The following is a 27,122-nucleotide window of genomic DNA, read 5'->3' on the forward strand; positions in this document are numbered from 1 at the left end:
AAATTATAGCATACTTTAAGGCACTCCCAACAACTTTTAATTGGGAATTTATGTGAAGTAGATCATACCAACTATGAACCAAATAACACTTCTGTATAGTGCATGATATGACTTCGATAAGGATTATATTAAAAAAGTATTTATTGGAGCAATAGATATGCTGACAGGAGTTTCACTTAGTGGTAAAATTGGGTTCCATATGAAAAAATCTATCCAATTTGGGCTGATATTACATATATGGTGAGCAATAACCGTAAAATCGGATGAAGATGTACATCTATATAAAAATCAGAACCGATCTCGATAAAATTTAGCAGAGGGTATCAAGTATCATTGTTGTGGAGTGCATGTTACACATGTGAGGGACTTTAATGCCAAATCGGATGAAACATATATATAGGAGCTATAGCGATATCTGAATCAATTTTAACCAAAATTTTATGCACTTGCTTTTAGGCCGAAATCGCAAAGTCGCCGTCGCAAAAGTCGAAATTCATTTAGGCTGATATTAGCAATTATTTGCACAATAAACCTGAAGTCGGATTAAGGATATATATGGGAGCTATATCCAAATCTGAACAGATAAAATTTGGCAATGGTATTTTCGAGCTCTATAAGATATGTGGTTGCAAATATCATTATTGTGGAATGCATATTACGAATGTGAGGGACTTAAACACCAAATCGGTGAAACATATATATGGGAGCTATAGCTATATCTAATCCGATTTTCTCCAAATTTTATGTACCTTATTCTAGACTGAATTTCGTTAGATGTGCCAAAATTCAGAACTGATTATGGTCATTTTGTGCTGATATTGGCCATTTGGTGCACAAATAACCCGAACTCGGTTGAAGATATATATGGGAGCTATATCTAAATCTGAACCAATCTTGATACAACTTAGCAGAGGTATGGGGCTGGGCTGTATGTGATATTTGGTACCAAATATCATTGTTATTGAATTCATATTACGAATATGAGGGACTTAAACACCAAATCGGATGAACTATGTATATTGGAGCTATAGCTATATCTGAACCGATTTCTCTAAATTTTACGTACTTCCTTCTAGACTGAAATTTGGTTAGATAACCCGAAAAAGGTTGAAGATATATGGGATTTATATCTAAATCTGATCCGATTATCACAAATTTCAATAGGGTTCGTTCTTGGGTCAAACAAATGTTGTTTGGAATCGGATAATAAATGCGACCTGCATTTTGTTCACAAAAATACAGACGGACTGATATGCATAAATCGACTCAGAAAGTGATTCTATGAAGATCCTCAAAAGTAACTATGGGTCTATCTCGCTTCCTTGTCCATGTTAGAAACAAATGCACAAATACATAATATCCTTACCACTATGTGGTGTAGAGTATAAAAACTATTACGGTACTATTACGATCTACTTACACTCCTTTTACATTCAAAACGGGGGCCGGTTGTTCCTGTTTCATGGTATCCTGAAATAGTTGGCCTTCTTTTATGATGGGTTTATTCGAGGCCACCGAGGGAGGAGTTATATTCACTCCGGTTCTGCGTATTTTCTCGCCCAATAGAAGATCTGCATTGGGTTTAATATTTGGCTGGGTGGGTGTTGAAGTTGCCACCGGAGGTGCTGCTGATGGCTGTACATTGTATTTGTTGTTATTGTTGTTTTGGTGATGATGATGTGTTGTTGTATAACGATTAAAGTTTTTGTTGTAATGACTTTTGAAGGGTGAAGTTTTCATCGATGTGAGGGGCGTTGTCAGTGTAGTGGCATTCAAAGAGGCCTTATCCATATGAGTCATGGTGGTGGTGGAAGAGCTGGTCACTTTGGTCGGTGTCGCTTGGGTGGGATTGATTTTCAATTTTAATTTGGCAGAAATTGTAGATTCCGCTTTTTGTCCCTGTTGTTGTTGTTGTGGCCTTTGATGCAATCTCGTGGAGGAGGGTACGAAAGGTTTTCGTTCCTTTTTGATCGGCGATCTTTCGGCAACGATTTCGGGTTTTTGGGTGGTGGTGGTGGCTGCAGTAGTCGTGGTTTCGGTTGTTTTAGTCCTCCTTGTAGTTCCACCGGTTGTTGAAGCTGCACTGGAAGTATTGGGTATACTTGTCGTAGTAGTTACTGCTGCCTCGGTTGTTGTTCTGTCTGTTTTACTAGGTGGAGTGGTGCTTGGAATTTCTGTGGTTAGATTTCTCAAACCCAGCTGAGGCGATGGCACAATTTCAATATTATCCCCCGTTAGTTCAGTCGGTGGAACATCATCACCGGTTTCCTCGAAAACGCTATTCACTTCAATATTTATGACATCTAAATCATCTTCCCGATCCGAGGATGTGGTCATATCATCATCGTCTTCTTCGTCGGGATTAATTTGATTTTCAAATAACTTGGACTTGGATGACTTTGTGGTGTCGTTGATGGATTTTTCGCCATCTTCCTCCTCCTCGTCATTGGTGGTATTTAAATCTGCATTTGTAACATCATTTGGTTTTGGGGTAGTTCCTTTAGTTGTGGTCGTTACACTGGAGGCAGTACTGCTGGCCAGTGTGGTGGTCTCCTCATCATTGGCCATAACCGTTGATTCTACATCTTCGGTGGTGCTCGTTTTCAATGTGGTTGCTGGCGGTTCGGTTGTAGTCGTTTTCCTGGAAGTTGCCGTCGTCGTCGTCGTTGATACCGGCCTAAAGTGAGGATCTCTTAAAATATCATTGACCCGTTCGTTAACTTTAAAATTATCAAAATCTTCACGATGATGCATTAACTTCGAAGCTCGTCGATTATAACCATCACGGGAATACCTTTCGGTGGCCGCTTCAATGTCATCAATATCAATTTCATTATTATAGATTTCTTCGCGTAACACAGATATATGACGGACATCGCCATACATCCGCTTCATGAGTCCCTGATTTTCGTGGACAAAACGCCGCACAGCATGCCAGGGATACGCTGAACCCGGCTGAGTACAATAGGCCTGGGTTAGAAGATCACATGGTATGGCGGCCAACATTTGTGCCCGACCCCGACGTGATTGCTTGGTGTTTGGACTACACGATGATGACGATGAATCATAGCCGAAGGACCAACATTGCGGTATCAGTAGAGCAAACAGGAGAAGGAATATTAAATTCGCCTGAAAGAAGAGAAAACGGAATGTGATTAAATTAAACAAGTCAAAAGTCGAGCGATAATCCTGAAATCGGATTAAGGATATATAGGGTGAGATAAAAAAACTGCATCAAAGTCAAACGCCAAGCGCTTGCTTGAGGTGATCGACACTTTGGTATTTTTTAGTGCCAACCTTCCTTTCCAAAATACTCCAGACACAATAGTCCAACGGAGTGGTATCCTGAAGATATGAGGCGAGGAACCTCATTTGTACCAATACGAATGTCCAAGGTTTGTGACCAAAAGGTTTGCGTGCCCAAGGTTTTAAAACACCCTCCAGAATATTTTTGCGATAATTTTCGGCATTTATTTTGATGCCTAGGTCGATTAATACGAGCGGAGAGTGACCATCGGCTGTTATGGCGGCCCACACTATCATCGAAGCAGTAAAAGTGTAACATGAATTTAATGCCAATAATCTGATTATTTCCCATTTCTCAATGACTAATCCCTTTGGAAAATCACTCTTATTTTCAATTCATATTTTTTTATTTTCCATTTTCAATAACAAAAAAATGAAGTGTGAAAGGGAAAATATGAGTCGAAAAATTATGTAGGCGTTTGTGTCTCAAGTCTTTTGTATAAGAATATACATTGACAGCTTTACAACCTGAGGTAATATAGTTTTAATTTAAAAAATAATTACATTTTCTCCCACTCATAAAGGCAAATCATAATTCCGTATTTCCAAATTCTAAGAAAGTTTCGCTTTCATTTAACAGAAAATTACAGAGCAGAGCACACTGATCCAATTTTATAACAATAATCCAGAAAATTATATAAGATTATGAGTTGGAAGTTTCACAAATAATAACAAGAGTAAAAGTGAATGCATCGAGTAGGTGAGTCAGCCAATAATCCATGCATCCAATCGACCATTACGCGCCAGAGACAACCGGTTTTCCCTGCCCCCACCGAAATGCATTTGTCATGACTCGAGCATTTGAATTTGTTGGGAAATGTTGTAATCGTTAAGGCAACCCATACTTATTTGGGGGCTTTTTGGCTTTACCACAAGTGTTTGAAAGTTATATAGACATACAGCCGTATGACTGTGGTTGTCAGGTGGCTTTTTTTTGGGGATAGGCAGCTACAATTTATGTGGATTAATTAAATTTTTTTATTTTCCTCTGCAATGAAATGTGGTGAAGCTATGGAATATTAAAAATGAAAATAATTGTAATTATATTTGGTATTTGAAAAACAAAATCGTTTTAAATATTTAACCGTAAATGTATCAGCATCTAAGTTGAATTTTCTATAGCAATTTGAGAGAATTTAATGACAGGTCATCAATATTATTAAAAAGGTACATTTTTCGAAAGAGTTTTGAAGGACTAGAAGATTTGCGAAATCTATAATCGTCATTTTTTTTGAATATGCTGGAAGAAATGGCAGAGGTATTTTCATGTATTTGTAAGAAAAAAAAAATATTAAGGATTGGAAGAGTTTTAAATGTAGGGTTTAAAGAAAATTTCGTGAGGCTTAGATACAACTTTAGTCATGTATTTCAAGAATATTTTTTAATACATAGCAGATTGAAAATTTTGAGATAAAGAAAGTAGATTAGAATATTTTTAAAAGACTTAAAAATCTGGAAAATATTAGGCTATTTTTCAAGGACAAGCTATAGCTGCATTTCTTTTATGGGTAAAGGGATAGGGCTGGAGTCATCAAATTTGACATTGAGGTATCTGTTGGTATCTGGAATTGAGATAAAAACTACTTTACATTTTTTTTTTCTAAATTTTATTGAATGAAAGCAAAAAATGTCAGAAATATCATCAAATATTAGAATAAGTTTAGATTTGTTAGAATTAGTCACCTTTGGCACAAATTATGGCCTTCAAACGACCAATGAAACAGTCACACGCTGCTTGAGGTGATCGACACTTTAGTATTTTTTAGTGCCAACCTTGTTTTCCAACGGATTGGTGTCCGGGTTTTGGTGGAAATGAAGCGAGGAACCTCATTTTGTAACCATTCTTGGGTAGCGCGTGGTGAGTGCGATGGTGCTGAGTCCTGTTGGAATGTCCAAATTCTGCTGCAAAAATGTTTGCGTGCCCAAGGCTTTAATAAACACTCCAGAATATTTTCGCGATAATATTCGGCATTTATTCTTATGCCACTGTCGAATAATACGAACGGAGAGAGACCATCAGCCGGCGCTTGAGTTCTCGTGGCCAACCGAAGGTGCACATTTTCAGCTGACCTCTTTGGCAAGTAAACACGATCATTTTGTTGGTTTACAAACTGCTGGACAACGAATGTTTTCTCAACGGAGACGGAGAAAACCAAATACGACAGTTCACCACTTTCGGCCAAGCGAAGCAACTCTTTAGCTCTTTTGAGTCTATTTTCTTTCTGTTGCGGTGTAAGTTCTTGCACCTTTTGGAGCCCCCGAGCTCATTTTTTTAATATTTGCCGAATGGAATATTGCGATATGTTCAGCTCACGAGCCATTTTTCGGCCATTGCGACGCGGGTTTCGATCAAGTCGCTTCTTTACATTTTAAACCATCTCTGCTGATATTGCTGTTTTCTTCCGTCCACTTCCTTGACGTGGCTTAGAAATGACAGCAGTCTGAAGTTGGTTACAGTTTTTTTTATCTCATCACGCTAGAGTCAAAACGAATAAAGATAGGAAGCTAAATTTTGCACCGATTTGTCTTTTGTCTGCAGGCAGATCAAAATGGGCTATATCGTTCCACGATGTCAAAGAGCCCCCATATAATGGTAGCCCCCGATATTTGGTATTTTGTTGATGTTATCCACATTTTTCATTGGCATTGTCTGTAATTCTACACAAGGAGTTCTCTGTGAGTATTTTACTCCCTGAAAGAGAATTTTTTATATAAGTCCACGATGGTGCCCGCCGGTATTCGGTATTTTGATGATTTTAGCCACAATTTGCAATGGTCTAGTCTGAAAATCCACACAAGGACCCATATTACGCTACCCCGAGATATTTGGTATTTCCAGGATTTTCGCTACATTATTCATCGGAAATGCTTCAAATTTCGTATTTGAAGTTCTTTATTGGTACTACCACTTCCTAGTATAGCCCCCATACAACGGTACCTCCCTTTATCCGGCATTTTGATGAAAACGAAATCGTATGTTACTTCAAGCATCATAAAAAAAACGAAGAAAAATTGATACAATAACTTAAGAAACATTTAAGGTATCTTTGGAAACCAAATATCTCCTTAATATATAATTGAAATAGAGATATATTTTCTTTAATACCATATAGTGAAATTTTATGAAGAACAATTTTGTCTTTGTCTTCATTCCTCTAAAATAATGCTTTGTAGGAGTATTTTGCATAAACTCACATAAAGTACGGCTTTAACCCTAAAATGTGTTTTTTAGCTTATATGAATTCCTGACGTTTAGATAAGATTTAAACTGTGATGTTTTCGGAGATCTACAGTAAAATTTTGTGACAGATATGCGAAATTTGGAGACAGTTGGACTCTTACTTCACAATTTATAAGAATTAGGATAATTCTAAATTGTGGGGGAGGTACTACAAGGATACTTCCAATATCGTTTATTTTCGTGCCTCATCTAGTACTGATACAAATATAAGGATCGGATATATAGGAGAGATATACAAGCGAGAAAAAGAAAGGGTTTATATAGAGAAGTAAAGTTAGTAGGGTTGTATGACAGGGCCAGGGAATGATTTGGGCACTTGTAGATGATCTTGGGATCTATTAGACGTATATTAGAGTTTCTATCTCCCACCTGCCAAATAGCCCTCAGTATGCCTACCAAGATTCTTAGATCTGGCCTACTAGGTGATTGAAGGGAGCTAGAAATTACCAGGTAGATGGCCTCGGACCCCTGCAACCGGTTTCCAAATGCCATCTTCTCCCAGCTTCTTCTTATTGGTGGTTTAACAGTTCCATCAATTGATTGATTAATCGACTGGGATTAGCGGACGGACAGACTTCGATAAATCACATATAATTTTATGCTGATCAAGAATATATATACACTTTGTGGTGTCTAAAACGTATACTTCGAGGTGTTAAAAACGTAATGACAAACTTAATATACCCTCCATACTATAGTGGGAATTTACTCAATTTGGACTGATATTAGCCATTATTTGCACAATAAACCCAAAATCGTTTGAAGACCAAATGGGATGAAACATATATATGGGAGCTATAGCTATACCTGAACCGATTTTCAGCAAATTTTATGTACTTGCTTCAAGACTGAATTCGGTCGGATGTGAACCAATCTTGATAACATTTGTGTACAAAATACTTTGTACATACTTTTGAGTGCGATTGAGGCGCCGGGAAAATGTAGCAATAAAAAATAAATGTTCTAAAATTAAATATTTCCCAGCCGCCATAAAATATCACATGTGAAGAATTTGGTGATTTTGTGCGCTGACGCATACGATAATGTGAGAGATAATAAAGGTTATGACCCACACGCACATATATCGATACGCGCAGTAGATGCACAAGACCACTTGAATGATATGTCAAGCAGCCCTGTAATGTTCTCCATTCAGTATTAGAATAGATAAGAACAATTGTGTGGCTGCAACTAGGTTAAGTGAGATTAGTTTCAGTAGTACGTAAGGAACATATTTTAGAAATAAAATTAGAATTGAAATAGCAACCAAACTAATCGGTCGTGTTTCTTTTCTCACAGAAAAAGGGATAGAGTTGACAATCGAAGAGGGAGATTGGACTCTATTCTACTTTACATTGGTCCTTTGAGCCGGATCCAAATCAGAATTGAATCAACAGCCTAACCATTCGGTTGGTTTTCTCTTCTCACTCAATTTGGCAGTGGTATTTCTGGGCTGTATCTTATATCCGGTACCAAATATCATTCTTGTGGTGTGCATATTACGAATATGAGGGATTTCAACACCAAATCGGATGAAACATATATATGGGTGCTAAAGCTATACCTGAATAGATTTTTACCAAATTTGATGTACTTGCTTCTAGACTGAATTCGGTTGGATGTGCCATAATTCAGGTCATTTGGACTGGTATTTCCCATTTGGTGCACAATAAACCCGAAACCGGTTGAAGATATATGGGAGCTATACCTATATCTGATCCGATTATCACCAATTTCAATAGGGTTCGTCCTTGGGCCATTCAAATATTGTTTGGAAAATTCCATCTAAATCGGAAAATAAATGCGACCTGCATTTTGTTCATAAGAATGCTTAATTTATTTATATTTACTTTTGTGTTAAAAGGCAAAATCTAGTAAAATTTCGTTTAAATTTTTACAAAATATCAGGAATGCAAATAAAAATGTTAAAAAGTAATATGTTTCCTTGCAACGGCTTAGAATCCCTTTTTAAGGCCTATTTCCAATCGCACAAAAATCGAAGTAAGAAATTTTCACTTCTTTGAAATAACATATGGGTGTTTATGTCTTAAGTCTTTTGTAATAGAATGCTTTGACAGATTTACAACTAAGGGAGGGGATTATCACATCATTTCTTATAATTTGTTTAAGAAAATCCCCATTTTATCTCTTTAAAGAGTTATGATACATATAATCTTCCAAACTATATATTTTTCAACATTTTTCGATTTATGGCACTTTTATTGCATGAAATAAATCAAAGTTGTGCAATTCAAAAATAAATCCCAAAATACCTCAAAAATTTCCACAGTACCCAACCAAATGTCTTGATTACTTTTTGTCTCTAAATGGACTTAAATCAAATTGGCTTAAGCCTATACATTTTAATGCCATGAACGTCGTTGTAGCCGACTTATTTGGGGCGTCTTTTAGACATTTGGTTGAAATGGAAAGTTGTTTTGCTGTCCATATCCATGTCGTATTGACTTTGATTTCCTCTTGCCAATGAAATGAAAAGGGTTTTGCCATGTTTTCGGTTGATTTGTGAATGTTGTGCGGGTAGAGTTGGCCGTACAAGTTGCCTGGTGGTTCTGGTTGGTTGGGCAAGCCAATCCATTGTTGTGTCCAATGGTGCATGGTTGTGGAAAAAGTGAAAGAATTGATATTTCTTTTTTTTTTTGCTTGATTTCAGTGAAAATTTGTTAGTCTAAAACTGTGACGTTTGGTCTGGCACATTGAATATTTATGCATGCACTATTGCACTTGTGATTATTTATTCGACTTTTACTTTGTGCGTTTTCTACTGGGCGGTTTACATGGAAATGAAGTGATTGATAGGTGGCACAATGTATGGAAGACAAACTGTTGGGAGCTATATCGAATTTAGGCATTTTCTTTTATTCCCCGAATTATATTCATGAGAATAATCTCAATAATGTTTGAGTTAGAATTTCCTGTGAAGCTTGAGTTCCCATAGGTCACAACTCCTTCATGTTGCAATGGATCAATAAATGTTCAGATTGTCATATATTTCCCATATAAATATTAATTTAAATTTTAAGCATTTCCTTGCCATGCGAATGCTATCCATATGTTTGCTCAAGTGAGTATTAGCGAAAGTCAAATGTCAATCAAAACCTGGGCACAAAAACGCTATTCGCACAAAAAATTACAATATCGAACCACTTCTTCCGGCACCTTTTCCATAAAAGGTAAACTTGAATATATATAAGAGTAGTGAAATAACTTACTGACTGATCTAAAATCACCGCCCAGATGAAATGGCCAAAGCTAGAATTTTGAAATTCAGGGAGATGGGATGCATAAAAAAGATTCAGCAAAGGGCTTTTAGAAATTTGAACTTTAAGGATACGAAAAGTTCCCAAATTGTACTAAACTTCTAAAATGGAAATGATTGGTTTAGAGCGAGCAAATGAAGCTGCAACATTGAAATTTTGTATTTTGTCCCTGATAAAGAGGTGGTTTCGGAAATGTGTACTATAATTGTACGAAAAGTGCTGAATGGTACTATATTTGGTTTGGCTGAAAGGAATCCTCAAATTTGGTATTGAAGTCTCATTCGTATCTTGAGATATGGAGGTGGTTTTAGAAATGTGTACTATAAGTGTACGAAAAGTGTTTTATATATATTATATAGATGCCACTATTCGTGGTGTTCGCTGTTAAGATATGGAGGTGGTTTTCGAAATGTAGTTTGAAATTTTGTACTGGGGTCGCTGTTCACGTGTAGCCTTGACATATGGAGGACAAAATTGTGGAATTTGATATTTAAATTACGGATAGTAGCTGTGTTTGAGGTTCGGCGTTGTTTTCGAAATGCGTCCTATATTTGAACGAAAAATACTAAATGTAGGGTAAGTGCGTACACGCCTATTCGACATGTCCCAGTAGTCGGCAGTTTTGAAATTTAAACTTAAATAACTAAAAATAGAATTGACCAATTAATGAAATAATTGCAAAAAACGTCAATAGTGTTCTCTGCTCTCTTTCTGTAAAAAACAATGAGCTCCGATCATTTATTACGAGAGAATAACGGTTTTCACCAGTGAGTGTCTTCTAACGCGTGCGATAGTGCTTGTTTGTAAAGAAAAAATTGGTGGTGGCGTTAACTTAATAATCGATTTAAGTAAATTAAATTTAATACTTTTGGAATCAGAAATATTTTATAATAGTAATAAACAGTCTAAAGATCATTTTATAACTTAAAAAACATACTAATCATATATTTTTCTCTTATATTATATAATGCCGACATTAGGAACAGAAAATAAGAGATTTGCCAGTAGTCGGCAGAGGGTGCGGATTACTAGAAAAATATCATTTTTGACCAATTTCACCAAAACTTGGGAAAAGTATTAAAAAATAATCCAAAAACTACTCAAATAAAAAATAGCTTTAAGTCGGCAGTTGCTTTTATTTGTGCTTTTTGACAAACTTTTCTAAATAAAGTGGGCTTTTTAAATCAGCTATTTGTCGCTATAAATAGCCGTGGCAATTTTTAAGAAAGGATAGGATATATTTATAAATATAAATATATATATATATATATATATATATATATGTATATACATATATATATATATATATATATATATATATATATGTATATATACATATATATATATATATATATATATATATATATATATATATATATATATATATATATATATATATATATATATATATATATATATATATATATATATATATATATATATATATATATATATATATATATATATATATATATATATATATATATATATATATATATATATATATATATATATATATATATGTAATTAAACTGGGAATTAGTAATATAGCATTGTTTTATACTATTTGAAATAAAAAACAAGTAAAAAAGCAGTAAGTTCGGCCATTTGGATAAAAAATAAAATCCATTAAAAATTCTTTTAAAATCTTTAAATATCTAATATAGGAAGGTGCTGATATGGGGGGATATACGATATTGTGGACAAAGATAAAGACAAATCTATGTCTGCGTGTAAAGTACTCACAAGGAACTCCTTGTGTGGATTTTCAAAATACCGAATATCGCGGGGTATCGTTATATGGGAGCTATACGTTATCGTTAACCTATATAGAGAATTCTCTGTCGGGGGGTAAAGTGCTCACAAAGAACCCCTTGTGACCATTGCGTTGAAAAATATGGCTAAAAACATCAAAATACCGAATATCGGGGGTACCGTTATATGAGGGTTATACGATATCGTGGACCTATATAGATAATTCTCTGCCGAGGTATAAAGTACCCACAAGGAACTCCTTGTGTGGATTTTCAGACAATTCCGATGAAAAATGTGGGTAAAATCATAAAAATACCGAATATCGGGGGATACCGTTATATGGGGGATATACGATATCGTGGACCTGTATTGACAATTCTCTCTCAGGGGGTGAAGTACTCACAAGGAACTACTTGTGGGGATTTTAAGACAATTCCATTGAAAAGTGTGGCTAACATCATCAAAATACGGAATATCGGGGGGTATAGTTATATGGGGGATATACGATATCGTGGACATATATAGACAATTCTTTTTGAGGGGATAAAATGCCCACAAGGGACTCCTTTTGTGGAATTTCAGACAATTCCATTGAAAAATGTGGATAAAATCATCAAAATACCAAATATCGGGGGTACCCTTATATGGGCGCTATACAATATGGTGGACCTATATAGGTAATTCCCTGCCGAGGTATAAAGTACCCACAAGGCACTTCTTGTGTGGATTTTCAGACAATTCCATTGAAAAATGTGGCTAAAATCATCAAAATACCGAATATCGGGGGTACCGTTATATGGGGGCTATACGATACCGTGGACCGATATAGCCCATCTTCGAACTTCACATGCCTGCATACAAAAGAGAGATCTGTGCAAAATTTTAGCTTTCTATCTTAATTCGTTTAGACTGTAGCGTGATTACAACAGACGGATAGATAGATGGACGGATGGACGGACGGACAGACGGACGGACAGGGCTAAATCGTCTTAGAATTTTACGCTGATCAAAAATATATATACTTTTTGGGTCTAAAATGATTATTTCGATGAGTTACAAACGGAATGATGAACTTAATATACCCTCCATACTTTTTTTGGTGGAGGGTATAATAATATTTTTTTAGTGAGATACCATATGCCGACTACTGACAAATAGACATGCCGAGCATTAGAAAATGGTGCCGACTACTGGCAAAAAACTACTATTTTAGTAATATTGCAATTTTGCCAATTTAATAAAAACAAATTCAATTGTTGTTTATTATTTCGAAAACTAAACAAAATTTGGAATCTGAACTACTTTATTTTTTTGCAATTGAAAGATTTCACTCCGAAAGATTGAAATATTGAAAAGCCTAAAAGTGCCGTCTACTGGTACACTTACCCTACATTATATTTTTTTATTATTTTATTTTTTATTTTTGTTCATATTATATACAGTCTGGAAAAAAGACATGTGAATAATCCTTCAAATATAATTTAAAAAATAAAAACAAGTAAAAAGCGGTAAGTTTGACCGGGCCGAACTTTGAATACCCTTCACCAAATGTAAAATCCGTTAACAATTCTATTAAAATCTTAAGAATGTAGGATTTATGGAGTTGCCGTTATTGATCCAATTTTTGTCATAGGCCATTATTCAAATAGGAAACTTGAAAAAATTCCGGTGAATAATGTTGGAAAAACTTCAAAAAATGCTAATATAGGGAGGTACCGATATATGGGAGCTATACGAAGACCTGGACCTGCGTAGGCAATTTTCTGTCACAGGTTGTAGTACCCACTACGAGAAGCAAGTACGAAATTTGAAACCATTCCGTTGAATAATGTTGCTGAAATCAGGTAAATACCGAATATAGGGAAGCACCGTTATATGGGGGCTATACGAAGATCTGGACCTGCATAGAAAATTTTATGTCACAGGCTGTGGTAACTATTAGAAACTTCAAAAAAATTTTTGCACATTTATATTCTATAGGAAGGTAGTTTTCTCTTAACTAGCTACAAAGAATTTATCGAAATATTCTTTCTAATCGCTTTCCATACATCAAAATTTTTAATTATGTGCCATAATTATCTGTGAAAGTGTGAAAATTCCTATTTGCTCATTCATTCAAAACTTTTGAGAACTCAGCTTTTGCCATTCTCAATTTGCTACGCTGGAACAGTGAAAAAGAACAAAATTTATTTGCAATTAACAATTTTTTCAAATCCAATTTCTATAATATCGAAAGATATTTCTCCCACTTTCATTTAAGGTGGAGGTTAATTACTAGCTTCTATAATGATTTGGAAATGGAATTTCGAAATTATGGTTAGATATTTTTTCACCCATGACAAAGAAATGGTTTCGGTTGTATTTATCCTCCCACTAGTTGTGATGTCTTCATCTTTGTTTTTTTATGTATTTTGGTTTTTTTATGAGACGAATTTCTTTTAAGAAGAATGTGTTAATCATTGAAATATAGGTCATGAAATTTAGTTATTGTATATCTGTAACAAATTTATAATTACGGCAGGTGTAGAGATGTGTAGGTTTGTGCCTTAAGTTTTTGTATTATGGAGAATATATTAAATATATATACTGTTACAGAAACATGGCCACATCCGCAAACCGGCTGGGAATCCTTAATCCTTTGTTAGCCTCCTCCTGTTGAATTTCAAAGCTCTATCCTAAATCTTTATATATATAGCTCAACATTTTTGAGGTCACTTTTTGTGTGGTAAGGGCTATAAAAAGGGTCCTTAACAACTCAAAATACTTTTGGGATTTTGATCAACATACCGAATTTTATTAAATCTAGGTGGAATTTCCCATTCCCCAGATTGGCAGTTGCAGTTTGGTGAAATTTGTGAAATATATGCAGCATACTCGGATTAATGTGCTAAATATTTATAAACCAAAATTAATGATATTTTTTATACCCTCCACCATACATAGTATGGAGGGTATATTAAGTTCGTCATTCCATTTGTAACTCATCGAAATAATAATTTTTGACATAACAAAGTATAAATATTCTCGATCAGCGTAAAATTCTAAGACGATTTTGCCCTATCAGTCCGTCCGTTCGCCCGTCTGTTGTAATTACGCCAGAGGCAAAACGAATAAAGATAGGAAGTTAAAATTTTACGCAGATCAGTCTTTTGTCTGACGGCAGGTCAAGTTCGAAGATTGACTATATCGCTCCACGATGTCGTATAGGCCCCATAAAACGCTATATAAGGCTATACAATAACGTTGACCTATACATACAGTGTTTCGCCAAAAGAGCTAAAACCTATTAAGACCAAAAAATATCAATTTCTAGACAAATCCTCGAAGAAAGGTGGCAAAAACCATTAAAATACCGAATATCGGGAGGTACCGTTATATGGGGGCTATACCAAATCGTGGACCTATAAATGGAATGTTTCGCCAAAGGAGCTAGAATCCAGTATGACCTACAAATACCAATTTTCAGACAAATCCGTGAAAAATGTGACAAAAATCATCAAAATACCGAATATTGGTACGTACCTTTATATGGGGGCTATAACAAAATGTGAACCTATAATTAATATGATTCGCCACACGAACTGGGACTCATTATGACCTACAACTACCAATTTTTCGAGAAATCCTTTAAAAAATTTGTCAAAAATCATCAAAATACCGAATTTCGAGAGGTACCGTTATATAGGGACTATACCAAAACGTGGACCGATATATCTCATTTTCAATACCAACCATCCTAGACACAATACAAATTGCCCTGCTAAATTTTGGTGCTCTACGTCAAATAATGTGGGCTGTATCGTGATTTCAACAGACAGTCAGACAGACTGACATCGTTAAATCGACTTAGAATTTTATGCTGATTATGAATATATACACTTTATGGGGTCTACGACGAATATTTAAGGATATTACAAACGGAATGACAAAGTTAATATACCTTCCTTTCCAATGTGGAGGGTATAAAAACAAATTTGCCAAATTATATTGAAATCGGTTCAGATTTGGATATAGCTTCCATATATATTTTTGGCCGATTTGGAATGTGCGACGGGATTTGATCAGAAAATAAATTTGTCAAATTATATTGAAATAGGTTCAGATTTGAATATAGCTCCTATATATATTTACGGACAATTGTACATAATATAATATATTTCGGCCGATTTCATGTATGTTATGAACCAAACACGATACCTCCATATATTCGGTATTTTTATGATTTTAGCTACATTTTTCAATGGAATTGTCTAAAATCCATACTAGAGGTTTTTTTAAACACTTTACCCCCTGGAAGAGAAAGGTCCATATAGGTCCACGATATCGTATGGCAAACATACAACGACAATACCCCCCCCCCCCCCCCCCATTTTCGATATTTTACTCAGGGTCTTTATACACCGGAGTTGTTTCCAATTTCGTATTTAGAATTCGTAATAAGTACTGCAGCCTGTGGCAAAAAATTGTGAATACAGGTCCAGGTTTTCGTATAGGCGCCATTTGTCAGTATCTCCCTATATTCGGTATTTTTACGATTTTAGGTACAATATTCACCGAAATTGTTTGAAATTTCGTATTTGAAGTTCCTAATAGGTACTGCAGCCTGTGACAGAAAATTGTCTATGTAGGCCCAGGTCTTCGTATAGCCTCGATATAACGGTACATTCCTATATTCGGTATTTTGATTTACCGGATTTTTTATTTTAAATTTCGTATTGGAATATTGTAATGGCTTATGACAAAAGTTGCCTATAAAGGTCCACGTCTTCGTAAAGACTTATTTTTAAGAATTTCACTGATTTTTTAAAGGATTTTATTTTTATTTTTTTTTAAATTTCCAAATTAGTTCCAAATGGTGGAGGCCATTCAAAGTTCGGCCCGGCCGAACTGACTGCTTTTTTTACTTGTAATATCTATCTTGATTCAAAAGATTTGATTTGGGGCCTAAGGCGAATATTTCTTAGTGCTGCAAACAGAATAACAAAGTTATAATACCCTCCAGCGTTTGATGGAGCTTAAACATATATTGAGTATCTCTAAGGGATGAACACAAGCTCACAAAAATTGTTGTAAAGGTCAAAAACAAAATATTGCATTGGAAATATTTTTGGCAAATAACCGCTACACTTCAATTTCACCAATTACATAAACTTATTTATACATCTGTTTGTTTACACTTTTTGACAATATCTGCACACATATACGCACACACAAATGTCTGGTCATACATACATACTTCTTGTTTGTGTTTATTTTTTTTTAAATGAAATTTTGTATTTCATAATCGACCCAGATTTTTCGTTTAAAACTTGACTAACATCATTGATTAGCATCATGCAGTGTGTGTATGTGTGAGTGTGTGCAGAAAAAGAAACAGCAACAACAAGAAACGAGGGCAGAGAAAAGAAAAACACAGCATCAAACGCACAACTTTGTTGTGAGACTGCAGTAACAGATGAAAAACAAACCAAACCCAAACAAATAATCAAATAAACCAAATAGGCAACCAGACAGCCAGCCAAACAGACGGATAAGTGCGTCTGTGACAAGTTAATGCCAATTAAATTTAGAAATACAAAAAGCCAAGACTCCAAGCGGCATTAGATACCAGCACAGCCAACCAGTTTTCTTTTTCAAAAGAGTTGCAACATACATATGTATGTATATACATACTGAGATGCTTTTCTTCTAAGCAGAAATCTACATGGGTATGGTGACATTTTTTCGACATGCATGGTACGGAACGGAAAGTGTTAGTTATTTCTTTCATCACCACTTGTTGCATTATTTGAAAGGCCACCACTGTGTGCCAACTTCAAAGCATAAATAATTTTTGTCAGCAAACTAATAACGTCACAGTATTAAGTCAAATCTCATCATCATAAGCATTTGTCAAACCACTTAACAAATATTCCATAGAAAAATATGGATTTAGCCGGAACTGATGTTCATTGAAATATGGTTGGGGTTTAACACCCTACATGACACTTAATCTAAACTTAGTACATCGCATATTTTTCGGCCGGACCGAACTTTGAATACCCGCCACCATTTGGAAGAAATTTGGAAATTAAGAAAAAAAAACAGTAAGGAAAGGTCAAAAGTTGGGCGGGGCCGACTATATGATATTCTACACCACTATGCGTACTTAGTAGAGCTCCCGTAACAAAAAAATTTATATTGGGAATTTAAATGAAGTAGATCATACCAACTATGATCCAAATAACATTTTTGTATAGTGCATGATATGACTTCGATAAGGATTAAATTAAAAAAACATTTACTGGAGCAATAGATATACCGGACGGAGTTTCATCATATGGAAAAATTCACTTGAATATGAAAAAATTCTATCCAATTTGGGCTAATATTACATATATGGTGAACAGTAACCGTAAAATCGGATGAAGATGTATATCGAAGCTATATAAAAATCTAAACCGAACTCGATAACATATGGCAGAGGTATTTTCAAACAGTAATTCATGCTCGGTATCAAATATCATTGTTGAGGAGTGCCTATTATGAATGTGAGAGACTTTAACACCAAATCGGATGAAACATATATATGGGAGCTACAGCTATATCTGAACCGATCTTCACAAATTTGAAGTACTTGTTTCTACGATGAATTCGGTCGGATATTACAAAATTCAGGTCATTTGGACTAATATTAGCCATTTGGTGCACAATAAACCTCGAAATCGGTTGAAGATGTATATGATATCAAATCTGAACCGATCTTAATACAATTTGGCAGAGGTATTTGTGTGCTGTATCTGATGATCGGTACAAAATATCATTTTTGTGGAGTGCATATTACGCATGTGAGGCACATAAAACCCCAAATCGGATAAAACTTATATATGGGAACTAAAGCTATATCTGAACCGATTTTCACCAAATTTAATGTACTTACTTCTATGCTGAATTCCGTCGGAAGTGCCAAATTTCAGGTCATTTGGACTTAGATTGACCATTTAATGCACAATTAATCCGAAATCGGTTAAAGATATATATGGTAGCTATATTTAAATTTGAACCGATTCTCACCAATTTCAATAGGGTTCGTCCTTGGGCCAAACAAATATTGTTTGGAAAATTTCTTCTCAATCGGATAATAAATGCGAACTGTACATAATTGACATACATAAATTGGCTCGAAGGTGATTCTTTGAAGATCCTCAAAAGAAACTATGAGTCTATCTCGCTTAATTCTCCATGTTACAAACAAATGTAAGAAGACATAATACCCTTACAACTGTGAGGTGTAGGGTATAACAAATACGTTTAAAAATATGATTGAAATCATGAAAGTACCGAATATAGGGAGTTACCGTTATATTGGGGTCTGCACGAAGACGTGGACCTGCATGGTCAAGTTTGGTCATAAGCCATCACAATATCCAAGTCGCTAAAATCATCAAGATACCGAACGAAGACCTGAATACACAATTTTCTGTCAAGGGCTGTAGTACCCACGGCGAACTGCAAATACGAAATTTGAAACAATTCCGGTGAATAATGCCGTTAAAATCATCTAAAATACCGAATATCGGAAGGTAGGGCATATGGGGACTATACAAATACGTGGATGAGAATGTACAATTTTCTGTCAAGGGCTGTAGTATCCGTTGCGAACTTCAAATATGAAATTTTTAACAATTCCGGTGAATAATGTCGCTGAAATCATCAAAATGCCGTAAATAGGGAGGTACCGTTATATGGGTGCTATACGAACACCTGGACCTGCATAGGCAATTTTCTGTCACAGGCTGTAGTACCCGCTATATGCATATAAGCATAGGGATTGGGTTGAAACTTGGCATCTTATGATATTTAAATCAGACTTAGGTCGAAAATGAAAATCGATCAATATCGGCAATATCATTCATGAAACTCCCACTCCCGATTTTATTCACACTTTGCTCATTCCAATATCCAATACTAGATTTAAAGCGAATATAGTATACGAAAATCCACTCATTCCTGTCGCAGATGTATCGATTCGTCGCCAAAGAATAACAGGAAAGTGTTTATCATCAAAAAACTGCAACCAACTTCAGACTGCTGTCATTGCTAAGTTAAAATTAATCCAGTGACAGCTCATTATATTGTTTACAAGCGTACAAATCATTTTGGTGAGAATTTTCCAGAAAAAAAGTTATTCGTGATGGATTTCAAGCGTGATAGTGTGATTTGTTTAAATTTTGGCTGGAAAACCACAAGTGGCTAACGTTAGAGCACTCCAGCATTTAAATGTGAATAAATCTTTTCGGTCTCGTACCATCGCTCGTTACCGTGATACTGGAAGCGTAGCCCGACGTCGAGGAAGTGGTTCGAAAAGTAAAGAAGCGACCTGATCGAAACCCGCGTCGCAATGGCAGAAAAATGACTCGTGAGCTGAACATATCGCAATATTTCATTCGGCACATATTGAAAAATGAGCTCGGGTTAAAGTCATTGAAACTCCAAAAAGTGCAAGAATTTACACCGCAACAGAAAGAAAATAGACTCAAAAGAGCTAAAGAGTTGCTTCGCTTGGCACAAAGTGGTGAACTGCCGAATTCGGTTTTCTCCGATGAGAAAATATGCGTTGTCCAGCAGTTTGTAAACAAACAAACTTGCCAAAGTGGTCAGCTGAAAATGTGCACCTTCGTTTAGCCACCAGAACTCAAGCGCCGGCCATGGTGATGGTGTGGGCCGCCATAAAAGCCGATGGTCGCTCTCCGCTCGTATTAATCGACCGTGGCATCAGAATAAATGCCGAATATTATCGCAAAAATATTCTGGAGGGTGTATTAAAGCCTTGGGCACGCAAACATTTGGCCGCAGACCTTGGATATTCCAACAGGAATCAGCTCCATGGCACTCAGCACGCGCCACCCAAGAATGGTTACAAAATTAGGTTCCTCTCTTCATTTCCAGCGCACAATGGCCACCAAAATCTTCAGATACCAATCTGTTGGACTATTGTGTCTGGAGTATTTTGGAAAGCAAAGTTGGCACTAAAAAATACCAAAGTTGTCGATCACCTCAGCAAGCACTTCGCCGGGAATGGGCCAAAATACCACAGAACAAACTTTGGACAGCGTGTGACGCTTTCATTTGCCGTTTGAAGGCCATAATTCCCAAAGGTGACCAATTCGAACAAATATAAACTCATTCCAAAATTTGATGCTATTTCCTACTTTTAAAATTTCAAAAAGTAAAAATTATGGCGTTTGATTTTATTGCAGTTTTTTATCTCACCCTGTATATGAAAGACCATTATGGTCTTCTATCCTATAAAGGCCATATGGTATTTGATTCACCGAAGACCAGATGGGATTTTGATCCATAGGAAATTAGAAGTGTCTTCTCTAAAAAATCATAGAGGTTCTTATTTCTCCAGCAGAACAGAGGAGACTTCTATTGATGGGCAACCGGAAGGATCTCTGCATAGAAGACCAAAAGTGTTTTCTAATTCTAGCACAACGCAGGGATCTTTACTGTGCATTCTGTGTATGTGCATTCTATTTACTAAGAATATAATGAAAATTAGCACGGGGAAAGTTTTGTTTCCTAGAAGATAACATGACATGTAGCGCCCTTGTTCAATTGACGGTATTTACCACAAACAAACTAACAAAACCGTCAACTAATATCGCCAACGACGTTGTCATCAACGATGATGACAACTATGGTGACAAAGAGAGCGCGAGGGAGAGAGAGGGAAAGTGTCTAAGAAAAAGAAATGTGTTGCAACACATGAAGATGTGTGTTCTGCTGATCATCATTATCATCATCAACATCTGTCATGCATCATTTATGATGCTCCCATCCATACAATGTATGATGCTACACAACACTATGTTACCCATCAACTTGTCTGTCTGTCTGCCTACCTACCCACCACCATTCATCCATTCAGTCATACTCCATCAGTCAGTCAGCCATACGTCCATTTCAGACAAAACTTTCTATGAAAAGTGCAATAACGACTGCAAACTTCAACTTCTGCATTCGTCTCGTCTTGTTGTCTTTAAGAATAAATAGAAAACAAGAAAATAAAAAAACAACAACAATAAACAACGCAAAAGTAAACAAACCTGTGAAGATGGTGACATTTGACGGGAGATCAAGAGAAGAGTATTAGAAGAGAAAAAAATAGAAAACAACCAAAACAAATACATATCTATGCTGCGAGTATTTTTGTTTTCTGCTTTTCTTTGTGTGAAAGAAAATTTCCAAAGAACATGTTTTTTTCACTAGGATATGGGTCATTCTATATGTGCACAAGGAAAACGGCTGGGATTCAAAGACTGGATGCAATCTTTTAGCTTATAAACCTAAATCCTGAGCGGCCGAGAAAATTGATAGCAAATGTGGAGGAACAAATTATTTATATCAGACAGTTGTTTTTTTTTTTTTTGTATGTATGATCCAAAACATAGAATTGTACTTCCACATACCAATATTGGAGTTCGTGACTTTAGAACTATTTTCAGAAGGTAAAAACTTGACTGTCAAAAGTGATGGGCGGTGAGCAGTGAAGAAACGGTCGATTATGATTTAGGGGCTAGAATTTTTTTTGGGCAATTGTTTCAATTTTTGAAGTTACTTTGACAAAAAATTTCCTATGCATGTCCACGTCTTCATATCACCCAATTAACTGAACCACCCGATATTCGGTATTTTGATGATTTTAGCTTCATTTGATGATTTTTGCTACTAAATGGTCTAGTTCGCATTACATTCTACGTTTTTGTATAGACCGCAAAAACCTGTATAAGCGGATGTTTGGAATTGAAAAAATTTTATCGACATTTTTCCACAGATTTTTTATACCCTCCACCATACGTTGTATGGAGGGTATATTAAGTTCGTCATTCCGTTGTAACTCATCGAATTAATCAATTTAGACCCAACAAAGTATATATATTCTTGATAAGCGTACAGTCTGAACGAATTAAGATAGGAAGCTAACATTTTGTACTGATCTCTCTTTTGTCTGCAGGCTGATTAAGTTCGAAGATGTGCTATATCGGTCCACAATATCGTATAGCCCCCATATAACGGTGCCCTACGATATTCGGTATTTTGATGAATTTAGCCACATATTTCAACGAAATTGTCTGAAATTCTACACAAGGAGTTCTTTATGAGTACTTAAATGGGAATTGAAAGGGAATTCTCTATATAGGTCCACAATATCGTATATTCCCCCATATATCGGCACCTTCCGATATTAGGTATTTTAAAGATTTCAACAGAATTTTTAATGGATTTTATTTTTTTGAAATTTTTTTAAATTCGTTCCAAATGGTGGAGGGTATTCAAAGTTCGGCCCGGCCGAAATTACTGCTTTTTTTACTTGTTTTTCTTTTTTTTTTTTTTGAAATCATACACGTTCCTCCAAATGGCGAAGGGTATTAAAAGTTTGGTCCAGTCGAACTTAACTGCTTTTTCACTTTTTACCCGATTTGAACCAAAATTAGTATTTAGATGTTTTGACATTCAAATATAGGGTGAGATAAAAAACTGCAACAAAGTCAAATGCCAAAATTTTTACATTTTTAAATATTGGCACGAATTATGGTCTCCAAACAGCCAATGAAACCGTCACACGCTGCCCGAATATTGCTCTGCGGTATTTAGGCCCATTCCCGGTGAAGCGCTTGCTTGAGGTGATCGACACTTTGGTATTTTTAGTGCCAACCTTGCTTCCCAAAATACTCCAGACACAATAGTCCAAGGGATTGGTATCCGGAGAGTATGGTATCCAAAATATTTCCGCGATAATATTCAGCATTTATTCAGTCGATAATTAAGGACGGTGAGCGATCATCGGCTGTTATGGCGGCCCACACCATCACCATGGCCGGCGCTTGAGTTCTAGTGGCCAACCGAAAATGCACATTTTTAGCTGACCTCTATGGCAAGTAAACACGATCATTTTGTTTGTTTACAAACTGCTGGACAACGAATGTTTTCTCATCGGAGAAAACCAATTTCGGCAGTTCACCACTTTCGGCCAAGCGAAGCAACTCTTTAGCTCTTTTGAGTCTATTTGCTTTCTGATGCCGTGAAAGTTCTTGCACTTTTTGGAATTTCAATGGCTTTACCCCGAGTGCATTTTTTAATATTTGCCGAATGGAATATTGCGATATGTTCAGATCAGGAGTTCGATTAAGTCGCTTTGTTACTTTTCGAACCATTTCTCCTGGTGTTGCTGTTTTCTTCCGTCCACTTCCTTGACGCCACGGCAAAGAGCGATGGTACGAGACACAAAAGATTTATTCACATTTAAATGTTTTCCAGACAAATATAAAGAAATCACACGCTTGAATTCCATCATGAATAACTTTTTTGCTGGAAAATTCTCACCGAAATGCTTTTGTACCCTTGTAAACAATATAATGAGCTATCACTGGAATAATTTTAACAGCTGTCGGACGAGTGGCTTAGAAATGACAGCAGTCTGAAGTTGGTTGCCGTTTTTTTTTTTCATCTCACCCTGTATGTATATTTTTTTTTGTGTTGTTGCAAAATGGTCAGGCTTATCCCTTTTATTGTTGTTTTTATAAAAACAACGTTTGTTTATTAGTGGAGAACGATGGTAATGTTTACCAGGGGGTAAGGCAGGGAATACCTAGGTTTCGGAAAGAGCCACCAATCCTCATCAGTTCCCTTGTTTTTTGTCTGGGATATTCTCCCCAGAAGTTATTTTAAAAATAACTTCTATGACAAAAAAACATTTTTACCCAAGTGACGAGATCGTAAGCTCAATAGAAGAGGAACCAAAGAATTAAATAAAAATAAAATTCTTTTGGAAAGTCTTCTAAATCTTACAACCGCACTTATAAACATTCACATCTTTCTTCACTTGTTATGCTTTCGTTCAACCTGAACGAAGAAGCATAACCATGTAAGTTGGTTTTGTCTGTTACAACAAAAACCCCTTCGTCGACCGTGCCTTGTCTATAAATAGAACAGTGTGGCTTGTTTGTTCGGGATACCGTAGTATTTTGTTGTTGCAAAATGGTCAGGCTTATCCCTTTTATTGTTGTTTTTATAAAAACAACGTTTGTTTATTAGTGGAGAACGATGGTAATGTTTACCAGGGGGTAAGGCAGGGAATACCTAGGTTTCGGAAAGAGCCACCAATCCTCATCAGTTCCCTTGTTTTTTGTCTGGGATATTCTCCCCAGAAGTTATTTTAAAAATAACTTCTATGACAAAAAACATTTTTACCCAAGTGACGAGATCGTAAGCTCAATAGAAGAGGAACCAAAGAATTAAATAAAACTAAAATTCTTTTGGAAAGTCTTCTTTCTTTTGTTGTAACAGACAAAACCAACTTACATGGTTATGCTTCTTCGTTCAGGTTGAACGAAAGCATAACAAGTGAAGAAAGATGTGAATGTTTATAAGTGCGGTTGTAAGATTTAGAAGACTTTCCAAAAGAATTTTAGTTTTATTTAATTCTTTGGTTCCTCTTCTATTGAGCTTACGATCTCGTCACTTGGGTAAAAATGTTTTTTGTCATAGAAGTTATTTTTAAAATAACTTCTGGGGAGAATATCCCAGACAAAAAACAAGGGAACTGATGAGGATTGGTGGCTCTTTCCGAAACCTAGGTATTCCCTGCCTTACCCCCTGGTAAACATTACCATCGTTCTCCACTAATAAACAAACGTTGTTTTTATAAAAACAACAATAAAAGGGATAAGCCTGACCATTTTGCAACAACAAAATACTACGGTATCCCGAACAAACAAGCCACACTGTTCTATTTTTTTTTTGTCATAATGTGTTTTAATATGACCCTAATGGGATGCATGCCTCAGGCAAATTTTAATGATATCCGGTTAGATTTAAATTCTATCTCTTTCATTTCGTTTTCGCTCGGAAAACTAGGAATTTCTCATATAATCATGTCTAGTACCTGTCACCTGTTTCGAGTTGTAAGACAATAATTTAAGAGTTCGACGTCTTTAAAGACAAATTTGGAATTGTTCTTGTCGTAAATTCCCATAATAGCAATGATATTATCTATACTTAAAATAATAACAATAATAAATAACCACAATAATAATACATAGCGTTGCCAGATGGCAAAAATTGTTACTTGTGTTCTATTGCACTAAAAGTAGTATTTTCCAGATTTCTTCCTAAAAAGATGTCAGTAACAGTAATTAGAGATATTTGAAAAAGTAATTCTCAATCCAATCATGTATAAAAAATTTCCGAAAATAATTCTTTCGAGTTTTCAAAGGGTCTTGTAATTTTCGGATAGGCATTGAGAAATCGGAAACCCCTTTGGAATTGAATTTTTTGAAACAAATAAATATAGGCCAAAGGATATCGAATGTATCTGAATAACAAAAGTCCGGAATGACTATTGTTCATATTTGGAACAACAATTACGAAATTTCATCAATCTGGTAACCCTAACAATAGAACCAAACGACCAACCAGAAACAGAAGAGCGTAATTTCACTGTAAATTGTAAAAATGCTTTCCCGTTGGTATAAAAATAAAGATGTTTGTTACATTTATCCGTTTATAGACATTTGAGTAAGTTTTTAGGAAGTTGTCGTTGGTGTTGTTGTTGTTCATATTATTGTTATTATTATGATTATTAAAGATGTCATCGTTGTTGTTGTACGATTCTGTTTAAATACATGATTATATTTGAAAATTTCTTTTAAACATATTGGCATTACTAAATTTGGTGTGAAATTAAACATTAAATGGTTTAAAGAGAGATAGAGAGAGAGGGGAAAAATCAGTTTTTTCTGCATCCGTATATGGCACAAAAAACATGGTTAATTTCTAATAAAGAAAGAGCGAAAAACTTTTTGCTAATATTTAATAATTATAACAAATAAATAAACTAGTCCTTTTACAGGGAGAGGTAAATGGTCATATTTGTGTGCTGAGGATTATAATTAAATGTAATTTTCGTGTTATCAAAGTTTTGGAAAGTAGAACAACAAAATGTGTTGCAAAATCATTAAGGAAGGGACAAAGTTGGGTGATGTCGACTATATTTTTAATGGATTTAATTTTTTTTTTTTTGAAAATTTTTTAAATTCGTTCCAAATGGTGGAGGGTATTCAAAGTTCGGCCCGGCCGAAATTACTGCTTTTTTACATTTTTTTTTTTTTTTGAAATTATGAACGTTCCTCCAAATGGCGGAGGGTATTAAAAGTTTGGCCCAGTCGAACTTAACTGCTTTTTTACTTTTTACCCGATTTGAACCAAAATTAGTATTTAGATGTTTTGACATTCAAATACAGGGTGAGATAAAAACTGCAACAAAGTCAAATGCCATAATTTTTACATTTTTTTTTTTGAATTTTATTGAATGAAAGTAAAAAAATGTCGGAAATAGCATTAAATTTTAGAATAAGTTTAGATTTGTTCGAATTGGTCACCCTTGGCACGAATTATGGCCTTCAAACGGCCAATGAAACCGTCACACGTGCCCGAATATTGCTCTGCGGTATTTAGGCCCATCCCGGCGAAGCGCTTGCTTAAGGTGATCGACCCTT

At 35.5% G+C, this 27,122-nt stretch overlaps 1 protein-coding gene across 1 annotated transcript in view; it reads right to left on the reverse strand.

Moving 5' to 3' along the window:
• The window catches only part of LOC101889128 (protein spaetzle 4), a 43,201-nt gene that overhangs the window by 5,298 nt on the left and 10,781 nt on the right, over window positions 1-27,122 (reverse strand). Inside the window, exon 2 of the mRNA XM_005184742.4 lies at window positions 1,421-3,129. Within this exon, the coding sequence (XP_005184799.1) occupies window positions 1,421-3,129 (1,709 nt within the window). The remainder of the gene's footprint in view (window positions 1-1,420; window positions 3,130-27,122) is intronic.

This window comes from Musca domestica, unplaced genomic scaffold, assembly GCF_030504385.1.
Source record: "Musca domestica strain aabys unplaced genomic scaffold, Musca_domestica.polishedcontigs.V.1.1 11, whole genome shotgun sequence".
NCBI lineage: Eukaryota > Metazoa > Arthropoda > Insecta > Diptera > Muscidae > Musca > Musca domestica.